The following is a 26,543-nucleotide window of genomic DNA, read 5'->3' as shown; positions in this document are numbered from 1 at the left end:
GATATCGAACCCGGGGGATTCAATTGAGGTCATATGGTACGATAATAATAATATAACGGGACTCCCCGGTGGAACAGTGGTAGCGTCGTTGCTTTGTAATCAAGGGGTTCCAGGTTCAATACCCGCTGGAGGCACATAGTGGTTCGGATCCCACTTTAAACTGTAGGTCCAGTCCCGATTATCCTTACTGTGCATGAAGTGGACAAAACACAAAATCAATCAATCAATAATAATACACCATACAAGGTAAATATAGTTATTTTAACCACACTTCCTTATATCTTGCATAACCAGTTTTTTGTGCTCACTTCACAATTAGCCAACTGAAACAGAAAGGAAGAACTACTCGCTTTCGTTGCTCTGAACACTTTTACTTTCGTTTAACTAGCTAGGAAATGAGGTGGCGAGCGAAAGACCTTGACCATTCTTAACAACCAGTTCTCCTTCCTCAAGTCCAGGAAGAGACTGTGATGCCTCACTCCCCTTGCACAGATCCAGTTACTGTGATACATTATCTCCTGCGCGGTTCGTGGGAGTAAGGCTGACGAAAGCGTTTCCCTTAGCATTTTTTTAAACATTTATGGCTTGACCAAAATGCTACCGTGTAAAGTGAGAAATTTTATGGCATTTCTCAAGGATCAGTCCTATTCCCGTTTCATTTTTCTTGTCATAACCAATCAGAAGCGACCTCTAGGTCAAGACTGCAGATGTAATGGCGGCCGCGTAAGATGTAAACAATGTATGACTTCACATTTTAAAAAGACTATATATATTCAACCGATAGGAATAACGTTTCGTATTAAGTGGCTTCATGTACAAAACAGTGGCGCTGCTTAAAAACACACTTTACGTTTACTGTACACGTATGGAAGAATATATTAGTTGTTTCAATTGTGAACACCGTGCACTCACCATAGATAAGTGTAACTCGATGTGCCTTTAGCGCTGCATGTATTGTACAGTCAACGGCAAAGATAATAGTAGGCAAATTGTTCATCACTATTTTCATTACTCTTTATTCCACACCCTGTGCTGTTTTGCATTTCTGGTTATACATAGCAGATGTTGTCCTCTGCCTATTTCAATTCATGATCATCACATTGTGGAAAACGGACGGTGATAGACAATTTGCCTACTATTTCTTTCGCCGTTGAGTGTACATTATATTCGCAACAGCTAACCTAAATGTTCCATGAAATGCTTTGGCTCAAAGTACTGCTGTAAGACTTTTTGAAGCATTTACATAGCATTCATGCTAGCAAAAATGTTAAAGAAAATGCTTCCGTCTAGAGCGGGCCTAATATCATAGTCTTCTGCCTAGTGGCGTTCCTGGAGGGATATTTGCTAGGGGCTCTGATTTTGGCCCGTGAAGGAACGTCAGTTAATACGGTAGCATGGAGTACTAGAAAAAGCTGTTAGGGGAAGATACAAAGTACTTTCTTGGAATAATTTACCTCCCATCATTATTGTTATATATAGTTTTTATATCAGCCACCTCGGCTGCATTACTGGTCTATTTATATTTTTCTGGTCGCCTTTTTGACCTTTGTGTTAATTGCTACGAGATATTGACTCTGTCTTTTCTCCTAAGGTTGTGTAAGTTCGAGTCCTGTTGCTCTCTTTGTGGTTGTCCCTTCATCAATTTTATCATCAATCATCCTCAACGTTGCGATTAGCCTAAGAGTCAGAAGAGAGATCTAAAATTAAAAAATAAAATTTATTTTTCTATCATTGTTTATTTAATATACTTGAAATGGTGTAATGAATTTATTTTATTTTTAGTTTCTCTAAACGTATTAAGAGGCGTAAGGGGCGACCCTTTCACATTGAACACCCCCTGGACTGCATTTTGCGGACTAACTAGGTTATGGCGTCTGGACACATGGCTAGTATAACTCTCTATAGGGATTGTGGTGTGTGCCGTTCATATATGTTTGTGATTGTCCCTTCATCTACTTCATCTCAACGTCATCTTCGCAATTAGCCAAACGCAAAGTAAAATAATTCAATTCAATCAATTAAACGTATTACAAATTCCATTCTATTAGGTTTTTTTTTTATTTATTTGGTTTAAGCTATTAAGATGTGTACCAGCCACATTTTTTAAAAAAAGATTTTATGATTTTACAATGACACAATTTTACAGTACAATATGTTCTCCTTTAATATAATTATTTAGTGTGTGTGTGTGTATGTATATATATATTATTTTCGTAGTTGGATTCTTCTTGTTTACGATAGCTGATCTGAAAAAGTCTTCATAGAAATCCGTTTCATTGTTGGACTATGCTCAAGAAATAACGCTAGAGTCAGCCCTGATAACAGAGAAAATCATGAGCTTAAATATGTTTATTTGTTATATATATAATGCACAAAGTAATCTGAAATGTTGTTAAATTTGCTTAGATTTAAGTGTATTTTGAAGTTTGTAATTATTTGAAGTGTAATTGGCCAGTAACACGCATACACATAACATTCCATAAGAAGTATCCGATTAAAAAAAATATACCACAGTAGACAATCATTAGTCGAGAGAAATGTGTGGGACTGTGCAGTGATTTTGTTTACCCCGAGTTTTGTTGTTGATTGTTTTTTTTTTTTTGGCGAATCGCGGCAATGGGGATAACTATGCATAGTGGTGGGATGGATGAAGGGACAATGACAAACATAAATGGACGACACAATGCAAGCCCCACAGAGGATTATCCCGGCTATGGATTCAGGCGCCAGAGCCTCGTCAGCCTAAAAAAAACAGCCCTTACGTGGATGAGCGATTGGCAATTCGGCTGCCTTCAGAGATCACCCCTTAAGGGTCAATAAGTATGATTGGAAATGTGGTTAGTTTGTAACTTAAAGACTAAAAGTTAATATTTTGTTCATATCTCCGGAACTCTATACTATGGCCAAATCCGGATATTGGATAATATTCAATCCGGATTTCAAATATCCATGGATATTTTGATATCCAGTTATACGGATTACCCGGATATGTGAATTGTCAGGATTATCCGAATATCCGATTGTGTTCATTATCCGGGCCATTGTATCGTTTATCCGTTTTACTGGCTACCCACATATACCTTTATTCGCCATTTTCATATATCACTAAACGGATTTTCTACAAATCCTTAATCAAATCTGTTCTATCCAGATATTCGGATATCAGTTATCCGGATTTTGTGCCCATCCACACACTATACCACGGTAATAAACTTGCACACACAATTCTTCGAGTTGGGTCTTGTTGCGTTTGGTAAACCAGTCGAAGCTTGTTTCCATATTTGATGGAAACATTTCCGACAGACGTCAGAAGGTCATACCACTTTGTTCGTTTTTTTTTTAAAAAAACTACAACATTCCATTAAGAGGGAAGAGCGTTGCAATTATACAAGAAGCAGTTCATGATACAAGGTCTGTAAATATATAGGTATGCCGTTCAAGACTTGTCAGATAGCATTTATTTGCCATTTCTTAGAGAATGTTTGCGAGTTGGAAATTATACAGAAGTTGGAGCTCTGGATATAATCAATGTAAATTTATGATGGGTATATTGCTTTCACTGGTAAAACCCAGTTATTAACACATGGTGTGATTAGAAGTGTTTAAGTTGAGTGTATGACAAAAAACTCTAAAATGTCTTGTTTTGTGATGTTTCAAAAATATAATTATATTTCTACGAACACGAACCAATTACCATTTACGTAATACATATTTTTTTAGAAGGTGATATTTCAGTGTTCATGGATGGTTTCATTACTAAAAATGGCTGCCTATATTTTAGGAATAGTGCTGAGAGAAGATCCAGACCAGACCCTTCGAGAATTGACGAGACGGATAACGAGACAGAACTTTGTAAATTTGATACGAGATTTAGTGTCGGAGAGTATATTCGGTTTATTTGAAAACGTGCCTCAGTTTAATTAATTTTACAAAGAGACTCCTTCGTATATATTAAGCGGATATCAACCTGATTGTTAAAAGATAAAATATATAAATTATTTATAACAAGTACAAGTCAATCCCTTAGTGCAAATTGTGAGTTCGAGCTACACGGTTCCATGTACAAAGGTCATCCCGAAATTAATGCCTCCACCTTAATTACTCCACATATTGTTATCGGATTGCAATGAAAGTTCAAGGTTTGTGTGAAAATAGATACGTACACATGTTGGGTACCTATTAAGGCTATTCAAAATACTGTCCTTTGCTTTCGATACATTTCTGCCACCGTTCAACCCAATACCCAGATCCGCTCTGGAAAAAAACCTGAGGTTGTTTTTTAACCCATGCCTTCACAGCGTCCTGTATATGCTGTTCACATGAAGGTTGTTTTTGAGAAGGGCAAACAAATGGAAGTCCGATGGAGCTAAATCAGGACTGTAAGGGGGTTGGGGCATTACTGGCAATGGCCTGTGACAACCCTCTATTTGCAAGAACTGAATTACAGTTTTTTTTGTTTTTTCCTGCTATTCATGTTGTTTATTTAGATACCTGCAAATGAAGAATTGTGTGCATTAGTAACATATCGCATTGTGTGATTGTATGTGTGTGCAGTTTCATTGCAATAACAATGAGGAGTTATTAAGGTGGAGGTATTAATTTCGGGATGACCTTTGTATATGTAGGATAAAATTAAGTTTTTTCGATGGAACAGATCGAACAGAAAGCATTAAGAAAAGCCATTTACTGGTACAACTCTAGACGAGACCGACGCTCTGCCAAGTTTCGTCTTTACATCATGCATACTAGACTTACTGGCCTCTTACTCTGCATAGCGCGTTAAATAATTACTTTAGCTGCAATTTATTGAGCTCTTAATTGACTCATAAATTCAGACGTTGAAAATAGTCAAGTACAAAGTTTCATTTTACATTAAAACACCCTTCCATTTTATCTAATCCTTAATGCACGATATCGGAAGTCAGAACTTTTCACACGCGAAAAGACGTGAAAATAAGCATATGGGTCATTCCATGTTAAGTGACCTAAATTCAAAAATGCTCTCTGCTCGACCCTCTTCAATTTTGACGAAACTTATACAGTTTGTGCATCCGTAATTATAATCATCTCTGGGGACTGTGTTGTGTGCGTGCATGTGTCTTTGCCCTTTCATCAATTTCATGTTATCACCTTCCATCCTTCTCGTCACGATTAGCTAAAAGTGGCAGAAAGGCGAAGTGAAATAGAACAGATCAATCAGTTAAAACAGACGATGTAGCCTATTATTTGGTATTTTAAATTTACGTTAGTTTTCTGCCCCTTTTCGATTTAAGCATTGCAGTGTCGAAGTGAACAAAGAAAGCTAGATTTTCATGTTTTTCGTTAGTACTATTATTTCAAGAGGAAGGATCACACAAAGTATACATAATAGGTATTTATATTTACCTAAAATTACTACATATTATACGTGTTCTATATATATAACATACATTGAAATTATAGTTACCGATAAGTGGTAAGTTAAGCTTTAATTATTTGTTTCAAATATTTACATGTAACGAACAAGCAATTTCCTTCTTGCACTAAACAATGTCAGTTCTATTGAACAGATGGAAATGCCCATATTTATTTATTTCCATAACCGGGGACATCTGAATGTAAAATTTTAATCGCAGAGAAATGTTTTTCTGTAACCATGATACTGCATTTGCGTCTACACCGTGTGAGTGAGGGATGGCTCTAGCCCTCTTCACATAGCCTTAGACTACCAACTACCAGGGGCGGCGCGTGCCTCTTCCGTCAGGCAGGGCACATTTTTCTTTTGGAGGGGGAGGGGGCAGTTAACCTCTATATTCCTCTTTAAGGTTTTTGAGGGGAGTTCCTTGATATGGAGTAAGTAAATTGTTCGAACAATTTGGAATAAAATTAACATTCTGATCAAGATATCTCTCCAAAGAGCATTAAATACTCACTACGTAGGAATACGAAAAATCAGAAACACATGGAACAAATTACATGAAAAAAAAACTCTAATATTGACGTCGGAACCCTATACGCTTGCAGTAACTAAACTTTGGGTAGATACTGGAATGATTAGGAAAATGTTACACTGCAGTTTCTCTTCCATTGTCAATTAATTGAAAGGCGTAGATATTAAAGTTTCTACATAATTCAAGGTCATATTCACCAAGTATCCACTAATATCAATGACTAAGTAGGAAGATGATGCAGCGTTAAGTTCAGTTACAACACTTTACATTGGCCATGTACCCCCAAAAAGTTCGTTTATACTTACGAAGATATTCTGCATGTCAAGTTGCTGGAACACAGACACAATTACACAAATAAATAAACACGTACAGTAACTATAAACTCGCGAAAAACTAATTATTTTATAAGCGACCAATACGCACAGACGGAACGCAACGCAAACTCACACACTAACTCAAATCCAAATCCGTATTACAATGGGAAGAAAGGAGGATATTTTTTGAAAATACTAGGGACTAGTTTGTGCAATAAAAAGTGTTGTCAACTTTTCAGGTCGCCGGAACAAGCGTGAAGAAAAGCATTCGAGGGATTTTTTTTTCTATCTTATTGCTGCAGGCTGGAAGAACGAATGAACTGCCTGCCAAGCGTTGGAAACACTGAACGGTGAACGAGGCAAACATGAATGGGCAGGGCACCTCGTTCACTGCCCAGAGACGGCTACGAATTTTGCGCTTTTCCATTGTGAGGGGACCGTCCCTTGGGTCCCTTGCCTATGCTGTAAATGTTTGGATCAGTCAGTGACGTCACGTCTCCGGGCAGAGCTGAGATTGGACTCTCTCCAGCAGGACGGAGAAATATATTAACCTCGCACAGGGTGCATACCCTGTAAGTCTGGTTGCAGCAACGTAGGGGTTGAGGGGGAAAAAAATATATATTTACGCGTATTTACCGATCGTCTCTTCATATGAACTTTTTATGTTAAAATTGTTGTGGGGCAGTGCCCTAGTTGCCCTTTATGTAGCATCGCCACTGCCAACTACCCTAGCATAACAATTCCCTGACTCTTCAATTCAATTTTCCTTTATTAAAGGGCGAGGTTCAGCTGCGGCTGTTCTACCACCTACAGTTCCGCTTAGGCCTAATAATGCATATGTGATTAGGTTAGGAGAGCCAACTTTGCATTTTTGTTTTGGCGTCTGTTGCAAACTGGGTGTGCCTCGCACAGTGGCGAACGCATGATTTTTATTTCTGGAGGGGCGGGAATTTTATAGGTGGATAGTATATACCTGCATTCTGTGGTGCCCGAGCCCACCCAATAATTTGTCGTGTTATTCTTTTATTATTGCATTTGTTATTGTTATATATTATTGAAATCATTAAATAGATTTAAAATAATAATTCTCACGTGCCAGTTCCGACGACACAATGAGAAATGCAAGAAAGAAATGTTTCCCGAGAGCGACGATAGATGGCAGCACGCCATATAAAGAAGAGCAGAGTTCATTGTAGAAACTTGGAGCGGAGAAGAGCGATTATATACATTATAGTAAATGCAAAATACGTAAAGGAAGAGTATAAAAATTATAGAAGGAGTAAATAAAATGTTGTAAATAGCAAATTAAGATAAATAAGAATATGCTTGTATATGAAACAATCAGAAAAGTTAATAAGTGAGCAAATGAATTCAGAAATGTACCTCTCCATTCTGATCCTATTAAATCAAATTTTGATCACTAGGATCAATATATGAATAATTGAAAGGAAATCTTCTTTCTTCTCGTAATTTTGAATCAGCATATATATAAATATATATATATATATATATCAAAGTATATACAAGCTTCGCTATATATTTTTTCTGTATTGTGTACAGTTTTCAGAATATAGATCCGCATTTAACTATATCCTCTTGGCTATAAAAACGCTTTCTTATTTGGAATTCTCGAATAAAGAACCTATCCCCTGAGATTAAGATATATGTAGCCGTGGTATAAGTTTATTTTAAGAAGTGCACTAGAGGGACTGTTGCATAATACATTTTTGGTGTGTATTAATATCATGATACATGGAAAGGAGAATTTGTGAGATCTTTTAACTCATAAGAATCCAATATTTTTCAAACGTTCGCGCCCCTGACTGCTTCCTGGTGAACGGCATACACAATAAAATATTTCATATACTTGGTATTTAGAACTTTTCATTCTCAAAAAATGACAGTATGGGCTCATTTCAAGGGTGTTGCATTTACTACTCTGTCTTTGCCCGATATTTTCAGTTCTTTAATTTCAAAATGTTAATTTTATTAAAATTTCGGAGGGTCCTGTAGCTCCATCAGCCATCCCCCTCTGCGCACGCCAGTAGCCCTGCACCAGGCCCATATATATAATGAGCAGCAAAGGAAGAAAGATACAAAAAGGAAGAAAGAATATATAACGGTCAAATATTGAGTGACAAGTAATTAATCTAATTGCCCGTTAGTAGGAATTAATTGCAATTGGTAATATTAATATCCGTCGCGAATACAGGTGTCTAGCGAACTGCCTTAGCCAGCACTAGCTTGCTCAACCACAGTTTTCGCCCGAATTCGGATTTACATGCATTCTTATGGGAAGAACAAGAAAAATGCAACTTCTAAACCAATGGACCGAATTGGATGAGATTTTAACCAGCGGTAGAACACATCTTGAAAGTACTGACTTCAAGATTTGAGCCTAATCAGAACAGAAATACGGGAGTTATGAATTATTAAAGATTCATCGCGGAATTGAAAGGAAGGCGGAACCCTACTGAGTTGGCCTCTCTGAACGTGTCGAATACAATGGAGAAAGAGTTAGCCTAATCTCTGCGCGAGGGGCTGATACCAAGGGTTAAGGACCTGAGTGAGCATTGGCCAGGATAGGAGGACAACGGTCAAAGCACCAGAAACAATAAACAAGCACCTGATCATAGAGGGTAGCGCGTCACTACGTTCAAATCTGGAATAAAAGGGATGATTTGGAACAGTTTTGCACAGTTTTGCCTACAATCGCCACCGGTGTGTGAGCTACGCGCGACCTAGCTGCGAGGTCTGGATTTGTTTTTCCTCGAGTGAGTGTTTCAGAGCCATGGAGTAGAGCAGAATAGAACCAGGGGATCCTTCTCCCCCTCGCCGTCTACGCATCCGTGCACATACGTGTGGTTATGTGAGAATAACGCCAGACACGTCCACCCGTGTCAATCGTCCGAAACAACGTCCAAAGTAGTGAAAGTTAATAATATTTGATATCCATGTGAAACCGCAAATGGCTCATCGCGTATGTTCGTCTCATCGCCCAAGTCACGTATCTGTACTTACGAGTGACCGCGAAGAACTGACCTATTATTGCGCAAGTTGTCGTATGGAGTCGACAGTGCACGAGTGTAGCCAGGATCCAATGATGCCAGATGGAGCCGCCGACCGATCCACTTTCGCCAACCAGGATAACCGCGAAGTGCAACCCTGGAGTGCAGATGTCTTCATGAACTGTAGGACCACTTTCACCCAACCCAGGTCAGAGGGAACGCTGCGAAGGTAAGATCCAACCATGTGCGTGTGTGAGAAAGATGACGACTATCTACCGCGAATCTGCGTAAATCAAATCATTGCTTAACTTAAATCAGTGCTATGGCAACCCTAGACATCTGTTTTCCGGCGGAGTAATCAAATGTTAAAGATGAGAGTTTATGTTAGCCGCAAACGATAGTTCATTGAAATATAATTATACCTTCAGAAAAGATAGAAGGGGTTCGCACAAGGAACAATTATTCACTTTATGCTTAAAATCCTAAACGATAAATTGTAAAAGGCAATGTAGCCAAGACATAGCAAGAGTATGGTCAAAGTAGTAATTAATCTAACCTTTGTATTTGTCATATTGTCGCAATATGCCATAGAATGAGAGAATGAATGTGAGATCGAGTGAAAGAGGGCAAGATGTAATGTGTATTTATCTGTGCTTTAATATATGTGTATATTCAGAAACACCGTAGTATTATGTAACGTCATTTCAGGTATTTAAAATCAAATCCTCCTAGGTTTATTCTTGGTAACTCCGACTGTTAGGCACTTATCCTGACCGTATTATATTTCATGTAATGTTTAATTCGCCCAGCAGGTGAGGCGAGAGATTCTTCGTTGTTGCGTTGCTAAGCTCAGTTCAGTTGAGTTAGTCCTGTTGAGTTAGTTAGTTATTAAATTAGCAGCCCGTGACAAATATGAGAAAGAGAGAGGTCGAGAAAGAGGAACAGAATGAAGAGAATGAAAGATTAAAGGAGAGAAAATTAGAGATTGGCAAGCCAGAATAAAGAAGGGGGAGAGAAAATCGAAAAGACGGAACAGAATAAAGAAAGTGAAAAATATAAAGGAAGAGGAAGAAAAAATGAGATAGCAAGCAAGAAAAAGTGGAGATAAGTATAAAGAAATAGGAAAATAGGGAATGAAAGATTGAGAAAGAATGAGAGTTAGCAAGTAGAAGATGGGAGATAAGGACCAAGAACAGAACAGAAGAAAACAGAGAATGGAAGATTGAGAGAGTGGAGGGTGAGATTGAAAGAAGGAAGAAATCTTAGCAGATGTGCGGAAACATTCACATGAAAATATTCCGTCCATCCTTTTACTCCACGACCAAAATTCTATGGCGATACCACTGCTGTACACTAATATTTAGACTATTGTTAATGTAATTTTGCCACGGCTCATTTGTCGCAAGAAAGAGCCTGAAACACTTGTGGGAATCGCTGTTCGATTAACGAGCTTTTCACGTGGGTGACGATGGACGTCGTCTAGCTGTCAAGCTCCAGGTTCACTGGAAATTTAATTTTAGACGTAGTCTCTAGGTGTGATCACTTAATTTTAGAGGTCAGGGGAGAGAGAGAGAGAGAGCATTTACTTTAATCTTAATTAGCAATTTATACTTATTTTTAGACAGGAAGAGGTGACAAGGTTGGGTTTACAGTTGAAAGTGGGCGAGGGAGGACTTCTTTGTTGGTCGTCGCCTTGGGCTTCCGGTTTCGATACCCAGTAGAGCCACATATAGGCTCGAATCCACCTTTCCAGGGGTCCCGGGTTCGAATCCCGGCATGGGTGTGTGTCCGTTCATCGATTTCATCCCCACCTTCCCAATTAGACAAAAGTGGCAGAAAAGCAAAGTAAAATAAACTAAATCAAATCAAAATTAAATCCCCTTACAAGGGTAGGCCCAGTCCCGATTAGTGTATCCGTGCTTAATAAAGTGAACTTTAAAAAAACTCACTTTCGGGGAAGGATCGTCCCCTCTGTCCCCCTTATCACGCCCATCTTGACAAAAGTGATTGAGAGAGCAAGATGAAAAAGTATAGGTTTAGGTTAATAATCATCTTGGTTGGAAACACTGAAACATAAAATGTCCGCTGAGATGAGAGCTTTAAGTCCATTTATGCGCAGATGGACTAATCGGAACTGGAACTGCAGTTCTAAAGTTGGACCCAAAGCACTGTATGTATAGTCACTGCCAATAAAGATGGGACACCTAATAGCAGCTTTTCAATAGGAAGTTCTGCTATCGCCGGAAAGTTAGGCAACACATATAACATGTTGCGGGGAAGCCAGAGAATCACAGTGTTCCATTTTTATTGCAGGTGACTGCACCTCCACGGAGGATCAACCCTGGGGCTCTTTAATTACAATGTGATGATTTTACCACCACGCCATCTGGAAGGCAATCAGCGAAAATAATAGAAGATGAAAAGAAAATAGAAGATGCTTACTTGCCACCGCCCACAGCGTAAACCTGTCTAGTTCCTTCAGGAATATCCGACTGTGGTTCCTGCAGAGGCCATTGGAGATGTAATCCGATGCCGGAACGTAAGACGAGAAGAAACCGTTGAGTCGTGGAGCATTTTCAAGTTGTCGGGAATCGAACGACGGTCTTCCAGTGAGAGAATCGTTTGCATCGAGTCTATCGGTTGCGATCCTGAACGCCGAGCCAGCCGACGGGCCTAGCACGAGGCAAAGAAGCAGCGGAGCGAGATTTGGTCGACCCATGTTGTTCCGAGTGGGGCCACCGAGCTTACGTACACCGAATGTTGCGAGCGAGTGGCTGTTTTCGACCAGCGAGTAACCGGGAAACTCTGCTACATAGGAAGAAGTTCGCGTGGTAAGGTCAGTCTTTGCGCGTGTTGCATGCAGGCGCGACCTGCCCAAAGTATTGGGTGACCTTGCACGTGACCGGTTTGCTTGCATTCCTACTTGTGAAGCAGCTGATGAACTGGTTAAGTTTTTCTGATTCCCACAATATTTTTCCAGTATTGTCCAGAACCTGCACGTGCAGAAAATGACAAAGGAAAATTTATATTTCAGTGTTGCCAAATGTAATAAAACTTGCCCAAAGTTGGAGTTTCCAGACCGAAATGAGACGGGGTTTCTCAGCAAAGTGACAACCGACACGGGCCCCCACGGGGTTGTGTCGTTTCGGTGCGAAGGGCTGCGTTTATTTCTGAAGACTCGTTTCCATTCCAAGTGATACGTGCCGCTTTCATCTGAAAAGCTGCTTAAGAAGCTTTCAGACGAAATCGACACACGACAGAACAAGCTACATAGATCACACCGAAGTGAATAACGACATAAGCTCCATTCACTGTGCATGTGCTACCAACAGACTGAGGTGACACGGTGTATACTATTGAGAAAACGGCCCAGTGCGAGTGACAAGCGCCACATGCAGTTTTTGTTTTTTAAGTCCATTTTATACCCAGCTAATCGTGACTGGACCTACAGTTTAAAGTGGGATACGAACAACTATGAACCTCCACATTGATCGAACCCGGGACCCTTTGACCACAAGGCGACATGCACTTTGTGTCGACACAGGACGAAAGGTTTTATTTATTAAGGCTTACATGTGTCGCTTGTTGTCTATTGCCTGTCCCGTGTCGCTTTGGTCTCACTGAGGTTTCACAGAAGAAACAAGTGACGTGGGTAGCATCAAGTCTGTACAAAGCATTCACTGCGCTATCAACAGACAATATTGAGAAAACTACCCAGTTCGAGCAACATACCATAAACGCGCGCAACTTGTGTTACTCCTATACGAATGGCTGCCTTTATTTCTGAAGGCTGCTTTCCAAATGATTCGTGTCGCTTCGGTCTGAAGGCTCCCTTAAGTGGATTCCGAACCTCTGCAACTGTCCCTCCCATCACACACACCTGTCTTCGGAGTTTTGTGCAATTTTCGAAACCTGTGTATAGTTGTCCTGATTCACACCTCACTTTACTTCAAAGAAAGTTCCGAAAGATTAGTTTTCCCTCTAACAACCACATGTCAGGTCCACGTGGAGTCCAGTAAATCGTTCCCGGACACCTTTCCCACCAATAGCGTTCGTCCAAGAAATGACAGCTCTTGTCAACTCCACGTGGAGTAAATGAGATGTTGCCAACTCAGTTTCTTTAGAGATTACTGAACGCTAGGTTGCGGCTGCGTTATCTTTGCTAGGCTGTGTTATTGTGTTGTGCTATTTTTTTTAGCTATACAATATGAAGCCGGACCCCGTGGCCGAGTGGTTAGCACATCGCGCTGCGACGCCAGGGGTCCCGAGTTCGAATCCCGCTCGGGCTTGGTTGTTTGTCAATGTCCATTCATCATTTCACCCCTCATCCTCATCTTCGCAAATTAACCAAGAGGCACAAAACGCGAAGTAAAATAAAAACAAACAAACAAATCAATCAATCAATCAATATAATATGAAGACCTTGGGAGTAAAACGTCGCAGTGAATAAATGGATGTCTAAGCACTGCAGCCAAAAGTAACAACAGCGTTTCTCCGAAAAACAGGTGGTGGCTCGAAACCAGATACGTGTCCGGTCAGCTTCCTCTGGGGTTGTGTTCAAAGATACCGGACTGGTGATGCTTAGAAAACTTCAGCTTTACTACTACTAGCAAAACACTAATGTCGGATTAAAAATTATGAGTTTACACTCCAATTAAATATTAACCATTAGGCGTACATAAAAACGATTTACATCAAAATTTAGCTTATTCAATTTTGTAATTACGCGACAGCGCGTGCTGTGTTGCCACTTTCATCGCACATCACTACTCCGTTCAATATTAATTTATATAAAATCGGTTTCGCAGTGTGGGTTTACAGTGGTAATTGTTTTTTAAAACAGCTGCAGAGCAGTATTGTATTTGTAGGGCTACCTAATACTAACAAAAAGTTGTTTCACACAATTGATAAGAACATTTCCTTGGCCAATTAAAAAAAATCTGAAAATTAAGAAATGCACTATTAAAAACCTTTCTACTTGCACCGTATTTAAGTTTCATCACGTTATATATATATACACACCAGGCTGCCCCAGAAGTCCTGCACCATCAGCACACTGAGCTCCAAGAGGTGAAGTTTGCGAGGGTAGGTGGCGCCACCGGTGAAAGGCTGTTGGTAGGCATAGAGGACAGTTTCGTGGGATCAAGTGAAGGCACGCACTGCTTGTGTAGCGAGTGTTCCCGTGAAGTTAAAGTGGGCACGATGGGTGAGGACCAAATTGCACTTCATGCAGTGCTACGTTTTTTATGGAAAAAACGACTAACAGCAAAAGCAGCAGCGGAGGAAATTTGTCGTGTGGAGAAGGAAGAAGTGGTGAATCGGTCGACAGATTCCCGTCGGTTTAAAAACTTCCCTTCAGGTGATCTACGCCTCGCGGACAAGCCCCGCACGGGTGACCTCCGATGGACATTAACGAGCCTCTGCAGGATGCTGTGAATGCTACACCACAATCCAGCACACGTGTGTTAGCAAGAGTGGTTGGAGCATCCAAATCGACAGTAACCGTCGCTTGCATGACATGGATTACACCAATAAACAGCCCCGACAAAGTCCTCAAGAGCTGACAGAGGTGCATGCCCAGCGCAGAGTTGCAATTTGCCAGACATTGCTACAAAACCCGCATCATCTTCGTTTTTGGAAGAGATTTGTGACAGGAGACGAGAAGTGGGTGTTTCTGAAAACCCGGATACACGTAAACAGTAGGTGAAAAGAAGACAGGAGGCCATCGCCCGTGTGAAACAGGACAGATTTGGGAAAAAGCTCATGCTGAGTGTCTGGTGGAATATTGACGGGATTGTCAATTATGAGTTTGTTTCAGAAGGTCATGCTGTAACAGGTGAAACGTATTCTGAACAATTACGCCGAGTGTATACCATTCTGAACGGGAGATGCCCGGCATTAACGAGGAGGAAGAGGTTACCTCTGCAAATCGACAATGCTCCGAGTCGCCGGTCTCGAAGAGTGAAAACACACTAGCTGAGCTTGATGGATTTGAGTTGTTACCTCATCCCGCCTATAGTCTGGAAGTTGCACCATCGGATTACGGTTTGTTTCGCACTCTCTCACATTTCCTGTGTGGTCGGCACTTCAATTCATATGATGAGGTAAATTCTGCCTGTCGTGAGTTTTTCAATTCTAAACCTGCCAGCTGGTATCGCCATCAGATTGAACTGTTGTCGCAGAGATGGGTGAAGGTAATTGAACATGGAGGCCTGTACTTTGTTGAATAAAGTCTGTCTTTCTTTCTGATATTCTGTGTTTCATTTTCGCCCTTGTATGGTGCAGACTTCTGGGACAGCCTGGTATAGAAAGGAGGGTTCCTTTTGTAAGGGTCAATAGGAATATTATTTTTTTTTGGAAGGAGGGGGGGGGGGGTTGTGAGCATTAAAAAGGGAAGGATTGATTATGAACCTTCATATGTGGGGTATGAGGCCTGTAGCTTAACCCTTAACTTGTGAGGTACGTCTGTCAGACCGCTCTGAATTTTTTCACCCCTGCCTCAACATAAATTACCAATTTAACTTTCTGATATTGAAGAATAATACATTATGGGTATTAGTGACTGATTTGATAGCAATTAGTGCCAGAACGTAAGTTATATAGCTACTATATTCATTAGTTTATTCATCTACAAAAAATATTATAAATGTGAACATATTAATTTCACTTGTCGTACTGTCAAAAATATGCACAAAAAATAAAATTTTACGGTATAAAATAGCAACTAAAGTTTTCACATCGTGAAGGCACAATGGGCTCTTATGGACAAGGCTTTTCTTATGGTAAAATAAAGTGCGCTGTTGCCAAATATATCGATTTTGAAATTTATGTGAAGTAGAAAAAATTACAGTAACATAGAATATTTTATGTACAGTAGAACACAATGGCGAGGACGAAAATTGTGAACTTTATTTCATATTATTTTAAAATAATTAAAATGCAAGTTTTCATTGAAACCAAATTTTAAACATCTTTTCTATTCAAAACGTTAAATCATGCCGTAAAATCGGAGGAATTGTTACGAAAAAAATCGACGCTACTATAAAGTTGTCACTGGCGATGGTGGTGCTGAAAATTTGGCAATATTTTTAAAAATATGTCCTTAAAAAATAAATTGTCGAATAACATGTGCGGATTTTTTATTGGTGCAGTGGAAAAATGTCGTCTCTGGCCAAATTTTGTTTTATAAGTCTACGTAAAAATTCACAGCGACAAAGTTGTAAAGATAATAATTAAATTATTTTTTGTCTTCACTCAAACGTCCCCAGAGGCATTACTTCCTGTAAATGCAGTTTGTTTTCAAGCCGATCAGCGCGCCAAGTAAGGCGACGCGCTGGCGTGAGTTTGTCATACTCAGGTGTTATGAGTTCGTATGTGGCCAACAGTTCAGTGACCTTTTAACACTCTTGGTGGTTTGGTGAAGTGTTGTGTGTCGACATTTCGGTGATTTTTACAAGTGGTTCATGAAGTGATTAATAGCGTCCTAATCTGCAAGTCTTTAGTTATCACTACTTCACTAGGGCCCGGGACTTTGTTATAACATATTTTTCATTTGGCTTCGGATTTAATATTGGGGTGAGATCTTTGCATATCTGATGAAAATCAGCCAAAATAGACAAACTTGACAAAGCATATTTTGACATATTTCACCAATTTTGCATTTTTACAAGATATTTCTTCATTTTTTCTTGTAATAAGACATATTTCTGTAGAATTTCGTAATTCTCTCGCACATAATCGGTTATTTCATATTTTTTTCTTCGTAGCTTTAGCACAACGGATAGTTCATATTGTCGATGGCAGGATATGGAAAGGCAGGAAGAAAGGTGCCGTCTTTTCTTAGTACAGAACAATAATACCTCACTTATTTTATCCCGCCGACATTTGATAGCGATGCTAACATTATTGAGGAAAATGTTCTCTTTCATTGTTGCACGGGAAGTAAAGAAATTTCGTTCTCATTTCTTTGCCTTTTTCGCTTCTCACAAATATGAGTCAAAAGTAAACATAACATTCGGTATATTACAGCCCCTACTCTACTCTATCGGGTATGGGAGAAATTCGAGAGTACTGTTGTGCATATTTTTGGTTTTACTGGGAATATTTCTGCATTTTTCTGACATATTTGTAATTTTTCATGACATAATTACATACTGTACATATTTTACAGTTTTACAGGACATAAATCCCGGGCACTCATCACAATGGATCGCAGGAAAAAGGGTGAGAGAATTAGAAGTGGGGAGAGAAAAACTATTTTAAGAATGTTCGAATATTGAAAGGAAAAGAACCCTGGACGTAGTCAATCGTTCATTGTTAGTTAACTTTGTAAGGTGGTTGTTGTCAGTAGGCGTACATTCTTTCGATTAAGAAATGAAAGTAAGAAAGGTTCAATCATTACACCCCGGAAAAAAAAGAGTAACTGGACTAAAATACAAATCCAGCAGGTAAGTGAAATATAATGATTTCATTCGCAGTGCCATAAGACGCTAATTTCATGCATTTCTGTTTAGAAATGTTCCCGCCACAATTCAGTCTGTGATGAAGGAAGTTAACGACGATAAAGATTAGCCAAATTTGACATATTCGACTTTCTACAGTTTGCTGAAAGAAGTGGGGTTTGAATTCGAAAACCGAGGAAATAAGGTTTTTATTTATTGATTGAAAGAAACTATATTATACTTTGACGACATTCGTATTTACGAAAAATGAGACAATTTAGGAATGAGGGACGGAACATTGTTTACTTAGATGAAAGTTGGGTAAATGTAGGGCATACTGTGTCTAAAGTTTGGAAGGACAAAACAATAGCAACACCCAAGGATGCTTTTCTGGGCTGTTGTCTACAGGTCTGAAAGGCCCTACCGCTCGGGAACCACGGTTTGTTTTGTTGCACGCCGGTGGTAAGATGGGGTTTGTACAGGGAGCGAAACAAGTACTTTTAGCAAAAAAAAAAAACAAAAAAAACTGCCGACTAACATGGCGAAATGGACAGTGTTAGGTTTGAACAGTGGTTCAAAGATCAACTATTACCTAACATTCAACCAGGAACAGTAATTGTTATGGACAATGCATCCTATCACTGTAGGAAAAAAGAAAGTATTTCCAACTCAAAAACCCGCAAGGAAGATATTAAGGCATGGCTAACCTCAAAAAATATACCCTATTCTGACGATTCTCTTAAAAGAGAATTACTCAGTATTGTAAATTCTGTCCGAGAGAGATTCAATATTTATATTGTGGACTCGATTGCAGAAGAGCATGGGGCAGTTGTTTGTAGGTTGCCTCCATACCATTGTGAAATTAATCCAATTGAAATGGTATCGAGTCAGATAAAAGGACATGTTGGACGACATAACATTAGTTTTAAGGTGAAGGAAATGGAACATTTGATAGACAGCGCATTTGAATGTCACCCAGGAGCAATTGTATAATTGCTGTAGGCACGTCAAAGGGGTTGAAAACAATATGTGGAAAGCGGATCAACTGCAGAATGACACTGAACCTCTAACCATTAAATTAAAGAGCAGTTCTTCCAGCAGTGACGAGTCAAGTTCTGATGACGGCAGCAGTGAACAGTCATAACACTCACCGATGGAGGGTGTTGAACCACTGTCTGATTAAGGTAACACTTATTATATAACATTTGCGTTAAAAAACTGTATTACTGAATTAACACATTAGATAAATGAATGCTACTTTACGAAATAGCTGAATTATGCTTGCATTTCATAAGTGTCTCCCCATACTTTGTTAACTCTGGTTAATTATGACAATAATAATAATAATAATGGAAAACTAACAACTATAACAAATGTAACAACAACTGTAACAATATACAATACATACAACATGTTCATTGTGAAAGGAAGCAAGAGCGGTAATCCCGGCCGGCGATAAGAGCTAGCGCACCTTAAATGGCAACACCGCGCGGTTTCTCCATAAGAGCCATTGTGCCTTAACGATGTGAAAACGACTTATAGGATGCAATTTAACTACAGAAAGCAAAAACTGTCTAATTCCAATAGAAGACTCGCAATCCTTGTGAGGTACGTCAGGCAGACCGCACTTGGCAATAAACAAAGCTTTACTTCTTACACGCGATAAGCTGGCGAGAAACTGTTGCTGTGAGGAGGGCCAAGGACACTATTGCGTAAGGGTTAATTAGCTTACACATATTTTTTATACATAAAACAAATTACGTGGTAAAGTTCTTACTACAAGAAACTATCAAAGATCACATCATCACCACTTCAAGAGTTGCTACCCGACTGAAGGTGACACATATCGTGAAATAACAGGTAGTTCTCAATAGAATATACCTTTTATTCTCGAAATTGAAGGGTACGAAACCTATTTCACATCTTCAAGTTTTGCGATTTTGACCAAGTTTCATTCACTTGGACCACTGTGTATTGGTATACCATACGAACAAATTGTAGCTCGATTCATTTTGCTTTCCACTTCTTTAGCTTTCAAATGAACTCTCAACTATTTTTCTGGGTTCAGCCATTTCAGTTCTTGAAACTTCTCTTGTACAGAAATCACTATATTGAAAATATGCTAGATCTTTTATTTTTAATGTGAATAATCTTTCCTAATGGAAATTGTGTTTTCTTGGAAACGTGTGTGGAAAAACATGTTTGTACTTTCCATAACTATAGCGATGATCTCCACAGTGGAGTGGTTAGCACAGCACGCTACAACGCCAGGGGAGGTCTCGGGTTGGAATCCCGAACTGGACATGTTCTTTGTGAGTGTTCCTTCAACAATTTCATCATACCATCACTCATCCCCATCTTCTCGATTAGCCAAATGTGGCAGAAAAGCCACATCACTCAATCATAGCTTTAGCCGAGATACTGTAACCCATCTTAAAATTTGAGGGTCACAATAAACCCTGTCCCCTGTTCTTCCGCCACTGTGCGTGTCAGCCATGTTCTTGTTCTGCAACCAATGTGCAATTTTTGTAGAAACTATTAAATTAACATTTGTCTGATCTTATAAATGAATTTCTTGAACAATCCTCATCGTCTGCCTTCTTCTGCAAGCAGTGGCGGCTATTAGGGGGGCGAGGAGGGCAGTTGCTCCCCTCATTTTTGCCAATTATGCCCCCGCACTATGCTAAACCTTATATACCAAGGGAAAGTAAAGTGTCCTTGCCCCCCCCCCCCCCGTTTTGGAACCCAATCGCCGCCACTGTCTGCAAGGGTAATGGAACAAGGAATAAATGAGAAACCTTGTTTCCAGTGGTTAGAATCTTTCTTTAGTCAACAATTAGAAATGCTCAAAACATTATTTCTTGATAATTTCGTTGCATTCTGTACTGTCATTGAAACCACTGATAACGTTTCAAACCGTGAATGTTCTTTCAGGAATGAATTTATATTTGATATTTAATTAATTAAAACACTTGTGTTGCAATCGTGGTTATTATTTAAGGGTAGATGGTTCAAAGCAATCCTGACAGGGATGAAAATTGACCTCGGTTGTCAAAGATATTGGAGTCGGAAAGGGGGGGGGGGTGATCCTGGGCACACCTCGTTAATTGCACCTATTGCTCTGATATTTTTATGCAAGTATGACGACTCGGGTTTTAAGCAGCACAAGTTTATTTATTTACATTTATTTGGGATTACCGCTTAGCAGTTTTTCCCATATTTATCTTTGTGCTGTACATAAACTTATATTTTTTTAGTACATTATTATTATTAAAGGAAACTATCAATAAAAAAAATTCTACTAAATTATTACTTAAGACATTTTTTCTAAAAAAAATAACAATATACAGTAAACCCTCGTTAACACAAACTCGCTTAAGACGAACACACTGTTAACATGAACAAAATGTTGGTCCCGGCAGGGATGTATTATATCTTATAGAAAGTTTTATCGATTAACGCGAATTTCGGTTACAACGAATTACGAAGTGTATTTTAGTCCGTTGCGTCATTAGACCTAATTTAACACGAACTTTCAAAGTTTTTCATATTTTTTTTCTCTTGTTCCTCTGTCGTTCCTCTGCTAGGTATGTAAGAAATCGCTCAACAATCTCTATCATCTTGTCAACAATCAACTTATAGAGTATAATTGTAACAAACAGATTCAGATCAACAGTGTGTTCAAATATGATTTTCTATTCTTTAAAGCATTGCCAGTACGAGTAACATCAGTTGCAAGCAGTAAGACCGGGAGTCATGGCCAAGAGGAAGCATACAGCCAGAGATCTGCAAACAAAACTGAAAATCCCCGGTTAGCACGAATTCTTTTAACACGAACTCTTGATTTTTCGGTCCCTTGGGATTCGTGTTAACGAGGGTTTACTGTATATCCAACTGTAAGGTTAGGTTCACAAATCAAAGTTTCCAAACACTGAGGAAGAGGAATTGCACAGTTTATAAGAGTTTTGTAGAATGTCTCTCTTTCTTATGTGTATCTATTACACTCAAATATGATATCGTGCATATGTTCCTTATTGCCACATGTAGCTACAGTTTGGGTTTTGAACAATCCGAATCTTTTGTAAATGAATTTTAGTAGTTGTATGACCTGACCTAATACGATTTAGCAATACTATCACATTCCTTGTACCTTGAACTTTTGTAAACCAAGGCCTGATTCTATTGAAATTAACTATCTTCTGATAAAAATTGCCTGCATTTTGAAATTCACCTTTGCACCATTCCTTCCAGTTTTCCTTCCAACTTTTTTCTTCACCCTCGGAAGGAGGTCTGTGTACTATGTTTTCTGCTCCATGACAGGTTGAATTACCCTAGCTTGTTTTGCATACAAATCTGCCATATCATTTCCTAAATTTTGACAATGTGCTTTAACCCAGGTTAAATTAATTATCTTTCCCCTACTCCTTAAATTGTGTAAAGTTTTTACACAGTTTATAATGTATGGGGAGCATTTAAATAATAAATCGTAATTGGACTGTATTGAATGATACACACTTTTGGAATCCGTTAATATTAATCTTTTTTCTTGCAATTTATATGTATAAATTAGTGCTTGGTAAATCGCATAAGCTTCAGCTGTAAAAATGGAAAAATCTTCCGGTAAATGTATCATAATTGATTCTTCCTTCTGTACATCATGAACAGCACATCCTATATTTTTACTATCTTTTTGATCCATCTGCATATATAAAATAATAATCTTTCCATCTTTCCATGTAATCATATTTGGTATATTGTTTAGGAAAATAAATATCTCTATATTCACAAACGGGAAAATCTAGAGTATATATGGGCTTACTCCTTACTTTCAATAATTTTTGATGATCCTTATAGTACTCATTATATAATTGCACCCATCCTATATCTTCGCAGTTGTTAATTTTGCCTGTATCATATAATGCAACCAAGTCGAATAGAATGTCATTAAACGGATGATTAACTTTTGACATTGTTTTAAATATATATTTAATGGACATTTCTCTTTTACTATAACTTAAGTTCCGTTCGCATGCTTCCATGTATACCGCAACATTGGGAGTACTCTTTATCAGTCCTAGACATATCCGAAGTACTTTTCTCTGCATTACTTCCAAAGGTCGAATTACACGTTCCGAAAAGTATTAAAGACTACGATTCCATATTCTATTGTTGGTTTGTAATAATTTTTGTAAAAATTCATCATGGTACTTGATGTCTTCCCCATTTTGTAGTAGCCATAGAACGAAATACGTTGTAAATTTCTTCTGCCGTTTTCACTAACATTTGTACATGAGGTTTCCATGTTAATTTATTATCAAATAATACTCTTAAATATTTTACTGTACTTTCTATGGGTATGTGTAACTTTTTTGTGTTTTGATTCACATTTTTTGGAGGTTCTCTTTTACTAAATATTATCAGCTTTGATTTTTCTGACTATATATTAATGTTCCTATTCGCGATGAACATTATCCGATATGCCATCTGGTGAGATTTTCAGGAACCACTCCACGTAGGACACAGCACTGCTTTGAAGAACCAGTGCGTATACATTAGTTTCGTCTGCATTTTCCGTGTTATTTATCATAATAAAAATGCTTCGCTCTCAGCACAGCTTCACCTTCGTTATATTTCCTGGAATTCACATCGCATTCGCAATATTTAAATATAACGCGTAATTTAAACATTTCTTCCATACCAGCAATGACAACACGCTGCTATTACGTACTACTACTGAATGTAAACAAAGATCTATCCTACGTAGAGCGGCCATATTGGAAGCAACACTAGCGCTCAGGTGGTAATTTTAATCGCGAATTCTCAAGAAAATTCTTTATCTCTATTATTTTCTCTTCCATGTTGGTGACTCCTTTATCTACTTGCTTGGCACTCTCATATATACATAAATCGTCTGCATATTGTATAAATTCAAATGGCTCAGAACATATTCTTTGAACATCCATTAAATAAATATTAAAAAGTAAATGACTTAAAGGGCTTCCCTGTGGAAGACCCCTTGTTATCCATCTCGGACCCTCAACTTTATTGTGAAAGTAAAGGAATAAAAACAATTTTTTTCTTAATAAATTCCAAATTATTTTTAGATGCATATAAGGTATTTTCAGATTTTGTAGAATGTTTAATAATTTATTTATATTTACATTATCATATGACCCTTTAATATCTAAGAATGCAGCAATAAGACTACTTTTCCTTTTCATTGTATCATAATTTTTTATGATACCATTGCCAAGGCATCTGTGCACCCCATACCCTTCCTAAATCCAACTTGAAGCCTTGAAAATAATTCTTGTCCCTCTATATGCCAACTTATTCTCTTTAGAATTAATTTTTCAAAAATTTTCCCCAGTACTGAAGACAAAGCTATCTGTCTATAAGATTCTCCTTTATGGGGGCCTTTGCCAGGTTTCAATATTGGTAAAATCATTTGAGTGTACCACGATTGCGGAACATTTCCTGAATCCATTATATAGTTGTAAATGTTACAAAGATATATTATACCACATTCAGGCAAATTTTGAATCATTGAGTACGATATTCCATCTTTTCCTGGAGTTGTGTCCTCGGCTCTAATTATTATGTTTATTTCATTGATCGTGATATTGGTGTATAATCCTTGTGAATGTCTGCCTTTAGGACTGAAAGAGAAAATTTCATCAGGGCCTTTTGCAGGTTCGTGTTTATTATTACATATTACCTTCATAATAAATTCATCTTTCCAAGTTTCTTTCAGTGGTATTAATCTAGGGGTATGTGGTTTGCGGATTGATTAAAGTTTAGCCCACACGTTACTGATAGACTCTTTGTTATTTATATCTTCACAATACTTTGCCCACGATTGTCTTTTTGCACTGATATAACTTTTCTTGGCCTGAGCAGTTGCTTTCTTATATTTAATCCAAGTTTCCTGATTTGGTATTGTTTTATAAACTTTTGTAGCTTTAATTCTCTGTATTTTAAATTTTTTGGAATCTTTATTCCACCAGTGTACGATTGGATACTATTTTACAACTTCCTCTTTTGCCCTTGTACACGATCTGTCCATAACAATACTAACAGAATCTACAAAATAATCATATGTACTCTTATCAATATTATTTAAATCTGTATTTTTAAATAAGATTGTAAGTAATTTAGAATATTTATTCCAATCAGCTTCGTTAACTTTCCATTTTCTGAGCGGAATGGCAAAAGATCTCGCTGTATTAATATCAGTATAAAAGAAACATGGATAATGATCACTGGTTCTTTTATCACTATCTGTTTCCCACTGAAATTGTCCACATATATCATCTGACATTAACGTTAAATCTATATCTGTTGGTCGACTACCTAATCTTCCTATATACGTAGCAGACCCATCATTAATTACAGTAAAGTTGTACAAATCCATACATTCTACTAACGGTTTCCCCAACTTATCTTCTTGCTGATCTCCCAATATTGTGTGATGGCTATTGAAATTCCCTGCTATTATAAATAGCTTTTCTATGCATTGAAACATTTGCGATAATGTATTTGTCGTTAATTTCTGTGACTCTGCACCTGTAAGTATATATATATATATATATATATATATATATATATATATATATATAATACTTACTTTTTGGTTCATAAAAGCAATTTTAATTCCTACGACTTCCAATTGTCTATGTGTCGTATATGGACAATGTATAGTCAAAAGATATAGGTTCAAATGGAATAGTTTCATGAATCATAATTGCAACTCCTTTACTATCCTCTTTAATATTTTCATAAATCTTTACTTTAAAATAATTTGTTTGATGGGTTCACAGAGATTTCCGATAAACATAAAAGTTCAGGTCTATATTCATCTATTAATTTCACCAGATTTTGCTTTCTTGCTTTCAGTGATCTTACATTCCAGTGTACCCCCGCGAATGTTCTCCATTATTTTTGTTTTCCACACCTTAAGGTGTCCCTCCGAAGAATTCCAAATCCTCAATAATTTTCTGCACCTGGTCATTTATTTGAGAGCATTCTGTTAGTATTTCTTTTATGCTTAATAAGTCAGCATTTTTAGTTAATCTCACCATAAGTTTTGCCATTAATTGTAACAAGTTATACATAAGATCCTTCTGAGACGTTATATGAGGAAAATACATTTTTTTCCTGTTCTTCATTCTTATAGATTCTGCTGTTCACCTCCTGCATGCTTCTGTTTGTATTTCCACATCTTCTTCATTATTCCTTGTCTGAATTACTGTTCCTGTAGTCTTTCCATTAAATTGTTTTTGCTTACTTTGTAATTTCTTTAGAGTACCTTTACTTGATTCTCCTTGAGAATTTCGACCATTATAATTCTTTGTTTGCGAATAGGAATTTAGTCTGAATTTTTTTCCAAATTCATTTTCAGGTTTAAAATAGTCTCTATGACCTTCTGGAGGAACTCTTTGCCATTAAACATTTTCCAAGTATGTGTCTGATTTTCTTTCACCCCAATCACTTCAGGCTTCAAATCTGTTTTGTATTGTTATGCTATTTCCTACTACACCTGTCTTATGTTTGTTTCACTTGCTTGACTTTTGTTTATATGGATTCTTATTTGATCAGCATATGAGTTGCCTTGTACAACATAATTGCTTGGAACATTACCTTTTATTACTTTCTCTTGCTTCTTGCCGGGATAAATTACCATATGCCATAACTCTCATGATTTCTCTTTCCATTTCCCATTTTACACATGACTTATCAGTAGCAACATGTTCTCCTCCACAATTTAACACTTCGGAGTTTCATTATAATTTTCATGTTCCTCTCTTCCACATCTAGCACACTTAGCTTTATCCTTGCATATGGCTGTTG

The 26,543-nt window shown here is 38.0% G+C and overlaps 1 protein-coding gene across 1 annotated transcript in view; it reads right to left on the bottom strand.

Annotated features, from left to right (window-relative positions):
• Nucleotides 1-12,151, bottom strand: part of LOC145994199 (nose resistant to fluoxetine protein 6-like) — a 39,234-nt gene extending 27,083 nt beyond the window's left edge. The window contains exon 1 of the mRNA XM_083130294.1: nt 11,695-12,151. Within this exon, the coding sequence (XP_082986420.1) occupies nt 11,695-11,971 (277 nt within the window). The 5' untranslated portion in view covers nt 11,972-12,151. The remainder of the gene's footprint in view (nt 1-11,694) is intronic.
• Between the last annotated feature and the right edge of the window lie 14,392 nt (nt 12,152-26,543).

This window comes from Lepisma saccharinum, chromosome 10, assembly GCF_977018435.1.
Source record: "Lepisma saccharinum chromosome 10, izLepSacc3.1, whole genome shotgun sequence".
Classification (NCBI taxonomy): Eukaryota; Metazoa; Arthropoda; class Insecta; order Zygentoma; family Lepismatidae; genus Lepisma; species Lepisma saccharinum.
Note: the sequence above shows the minus strand (reverse complement) of the source record. Positions and strands in the feature narration are given on the sequence as shown.